Source organism: Ictidomys tridecemlineatus, chromosome 11, assembly GCF_052094955.1.
Source record: "Ictidomys tridecemlineatus isolate mIctTri1 chromosome 11, mIctTri1.hap1, whole genome shotgun sequence".
Classification (NCBI taxonomy): domain Eukaryota; kingdom Metazoa; phylum Chordata; class Mammalia; order Rodentia; family Sciuridae; genus Ictidomys; species Ictidomys tridecemlineatus.
The window spans coordinates 131893437-131897527 of NC_135487.1; the positions used below are offsets into that span (position 1 = coordinate 131893437).

The following is a 4091-nucleotide window of genomic DNA, read 5'->3' on the forward strand; positions in this document are numbered from 1 at the left end:
GGCATGGCGAGAAGCAAGAGGCAAGAAGCGCGGGCAGCTGGAGACCGGGAAGGCTATCGCTGCAGGAGAAGCGCAGCGCAGGAGAAGCGCAGGGGCGCACCGGAAACGACCGCGTACTCACGGCGGCGGTACACAAATTAAGGTCGCGATCGCGCCACGCTGTGATTCGCGGGTTTTCGGAGGCGCGGAGGCCAGGGAGACGGGATTATGTAAATGAATGGATTCTGACCGAGCTCTCCTATTGGTCATGGGGCAAAACTGTGCTTTGGCCAATGAGAGCACACCATGGACAATCGCCGTTCTGCCTATAAAAGGGTGAAGCGGCGCCGTCTGCCGCGACTTTCCGGGTGTTCAGGCGGGAGCTGGTCGTGTCGACTGTCGCTGTCATGTCCGGCCGTGGCAAGCAGGGAGGCAAGGCCCGCGCCAAGGCCAAGTCGCGCTCCTCGCGCGCAGGCCTCCAGTTCCCGGTGGGCCGGGTGCACCGCCTGCTGCGCAAGGGCAACTACGCCGAGCGGGTGGGGGCCGGCGCGCCCGTCTACATGGCGGCGGTGCTCGAGTACCTGACGGCCGAGATCCTGGAGCTGGCTGGCAACGCGGCCCGCGACAACAAGAAGACGCGCATCATCCCCCGTCACCTCCAGCTGGCCATCCGCAACGACGAGGAGCTGAACAAGCTGCTGGGCAAAGTGACCATCGCCCAGGGCGGCGTCCTGCCCAACATCCAGGCCGTGCTGCTCCCGAAGAAGACGGAGAGTCACCACAAGGCAAAGGGGAAGTGAGGTGGGACAGGCGTCCGGTAGCCGCCCACCGCAGCCCGCGCGCCCCGAAGGGGGTGCCTGTGAGATCAAAGGCTCTTTTCAGAGCCACCCACACCCTCAAGTGAAAGGAGTTGTTACAGTAACCGCCCCCGCCGCGTAGTAGGCGGTGACCCGGAGGGGACGGCCGGCCGGCGGGCGAGCACAGGGAGAGCCCTTCGCCTCGTGCTCCCGGCCGTTCTCTCCGAGGCTTGAGCCTGGAATCTGCCGGCCCCTGCCGGGTGGGCCGTGAATCTTGGAGACCAGCACGACGGGCACCGGACGCCGCGCCACGGGCAGCCCGGGTCAGTAACGCTGACGCCGCGGCGGTGGCTCCCACCAGTATGTGACACCACTCCCCACCCCACACACGTTCTCTCGGACTCTTGAGGGACCCCCCCCGCCCAAAGGAGGCCCGGTAGCCCCTAGGGGACGTAGTCACCAGCGCAAGCCCTGTCTGCTGCAGGCGAGCGCGGCGGGCCTGGGTCGTCTTGGCCTCCTCACTGAGCTGGCCTCGTGGACTTCTAAGTAGCGACGGAGCTACCCACCTAGGCCTCCAGAGGCGGAATCTGGCGCCCCGGAGGGGACACAACCCTCCCACCCGAGAAGCACGAACGATCCGCCCCGAAGCCACCCGGAGCGGGAGGGAGGCGGGACTAGGCGTTCGGGGACGGGGGTCATGTAAAAGTTGAGGCTCGACTCGGGAGCCACAAAGCGTGAGGAGGAGGGCGTCGCGGGCAGCGTGCTCCAAGGGGACGAAGGGCCGAAGAGGGAAGGAACCGTCGGACGGACGGAGCAGCGACCCAAGACGACGTCCACGCAGCGAGAGCGAGGGAAAGAAGACGAGGGGGGCAGAGCGCGGGCAGAGCGGACCGGGCAGGCGAGGCCGCGCAGGGGGCGTGGGGCGCTCGGGGCGCCAGGTCCCGCCCGAGCCAACCGCGGAGGCTGGTGCGGGTGACGTCACAGCCAACGGACGGCCTGCGCGGGACTTTTCAATTTCTCCCCGCCCAATCGGGAAAAGACTGTGCCTATAAAGACTGCGGTGGCGGGCGGGCACCAGGTCACTGTCCCTGCCGCCGCGCCGGAGAGCTAGTGCCTCTGTCCGCCATGGCCCGAACCAAGCAGACCGCGCGCAAGTCGACCGGCGGCAAGGCCCCGCGCAAGCAGCTGGCCACCAAGGCGGCCCGCAAGAGCGCGCCGGCCACCGGCGGCGTCAAGAAGCCCCACCGCTACCGGCCCGGCACCGTGGCGCTGCGCGAGATCCGGCGCTACCAGAAGTCCACCGAGCTGCTGATCCGCAAGCTGCCGTTCCAGCGGCTGGTGCGCGAGATCGCGCAGGACTTCAAGACCGACCTGCGCTTCCAGAGCTCGGCCGTCATGGCGCTGCAGGAGGCCAGCGAGGCCTACCTGGTGGGGCTGTTCGAGGACACCAACCTGTGCGCCATCCACGCCAAGCGCGTCACCATCATGCCCAAGGACATCCAGCTGGCCCGCCGCATCCGCGGGGAGCGGGCTTAAGAAGTCGGGCTCTCGCCCGCCTCGAGGTTCCATCGCATCCAAAGGCTCTTTTCAGAGCCACCCACGGCGGCACTCGGAAGGAGCTGCACCGCTCTTCCTCCGCTCTCCAGGCGGTGGTCTCGTCCTCCGGGGCCAAGGGGTGGAGGGAAGGAAGGGAAAGGTCGCACAGCGGCCGGAGAGCCCAGCCAGCCTTTCCGGACCCCCGGTTCATTTCTTGTGCGGCGCGCACCGCCCTAGGATGGTCGCACCCTAATGCTCTCCTCCGTTCGCCTCCCTGGAACCCTCTCAGCAACCGGCAGCCTCTGGCCATGGTGTCGCCCAGGGCGGAAGGAGGGGCCCTAGTGACCTCATCCCGCGGTTGAGTCACTAGAGGACGCTCGGGATTCGCGGTCTGCAGGGCCGGGTTGGGCTGGGCTACCCTGGCCCTTGCCTGAGACCTCTCTGCTCCACCCGGCCCGCCGGAAATGTCCTCCCTGTCCTCTCTGGGAAGTCGCTCCTAATCTCTTTCCAGACTTTTGCTGGCTGGAGTTGGGGATACTTATGATAAAGCTACTTGTAAACCAAAACCGGATTGGCAATTTATATGACCTAGCTCAAGTCATTTGTGAGGCTTAACTGAAAGAGTCCCTGGCCATGTCCACTAAACCATCTTCCTTCTGAAAGCTGACATGTATCTAAATTCTCTGGACTTGGTAATTCCGTTACTTGTTTTCTTCAGAAATATCTGATGACCCAATTTCAGGTTTTTAAGAGATTTACTTAGTTCTAAGTGTGGAAGAGTAGCCGGAAACTCAAGATTTTGTGAGATAAAATAGGCAGAACAGGGTGCCCAGGTAGGCTGGATTATTTCCCTGCCTTAGGAAAGGCTCTGTCAGTCTTCGGGATTCCTGGACATTTGAGAAGTGGGAATCCACATCGTGGGGTGAGTATGAGGATGGGGCTGGCAGTATCCTCTCTACACAGGCCTCTCGCAGATAGCTGTATAGGTCTTATGTGACACTTTGGTTTGTTTTTTTTTTTTTTTGGTATTTAAAAAATTACCTTATGTTTTTAGAATAAGAAAAGTTTCAAGGTCCACTAGTCTTGAATCCATCCACCCAGACATTAGCATGAAATTTCTTTTTAAGGTTTAAAAAGATAACACCTCTTACCCTCCCTGTTATTTGCACCTGGAAGAAGCCAGGCCTTATATTTTTTCTTTTGCCTCAGAACAGTGGACATGTTAAAAGCACTCATCACAGGTACAACAGGGGGGAGAAGAAACATCAGAGAAAAATAATTTAGTAAAACAGCTATTTTGTCTCTGACGTGTCAGAAGGGGAGAGCAGTGTGAGGCCTCACTAGCTTTCTCTGAGATGAATTGGCACACGTGTGTGCTTCAGAATCATGGCAAGTTCTGCCTAGGACTACAGATAGGGACTGTATTCTTGAATTTAAAGAAGTAGTCTTTCAAGGCTGGCTTGGGCACACCTTTGCACCCAGTGTCTCAGGAGTGGCTGATCAGACACTAGGGATGTCAGTGCCAGTCCTCTATGTCCTCTACCTGCCACCATGATGGCACTGCTTTAACTCATTGGTCTGGGCACCTCTCAAACTGGGATGTTTCACTGACTGAATCTCAAAGGAAAACAGTGGCATTGTTGATATGCAGTCAGGAATAGATTAATATTTTGTGTTCCTGTCATTGAAGGGAATCTTTCAAGTCTGCCTAAACAGATGGCAGAGAAAGGGGTTGAGAAACAAGCTTGAAGACTTCACTGCTATGAATTGAGACCTGAG

At 59.6% G+C, this 4091-nt stretch overlaps 2 protein-coding genes across 2 annotated transcripts; both read left to right on the forward strand.

Annotated features, from left to right (window-relative positions):
• The first annotated feature begins 325 nt into the window (after positions 1-325).
• LOC101967012 (histone H2A type 2-A) lies at positions 326-870 on the forward strand. Its single transcript, XM_005331138.5, has one exon. It carries the CDS (start codon positions 387-389, stop codon positions 777-779), a length of 393 nt encoding a protein of 130 aa, XP_005331195.1. The 5' UTR covers positions 326-386; the 3' UTR covers positions 780-870.
• A 152-nt stretch (positions 871-1022) lies between these two features.
• LOC101967299 (histone H3) lies at positions 1023-2878 on the forward strand. The gene has a single exon (XM_078027661.1). The coding sequence runs from the start codon at positions 1902-1904 to the stop codon at positions 2310-2312; it is 411 nt and encodes a 136-aa protein (XP_077883787.1). The 5' UTR covers positions 1023-1901; the 3' UTR covers positions 2313-2878.
• The last annotated feature ends 1213 nt before the right edge of the window (positions 2879-4091 follow it).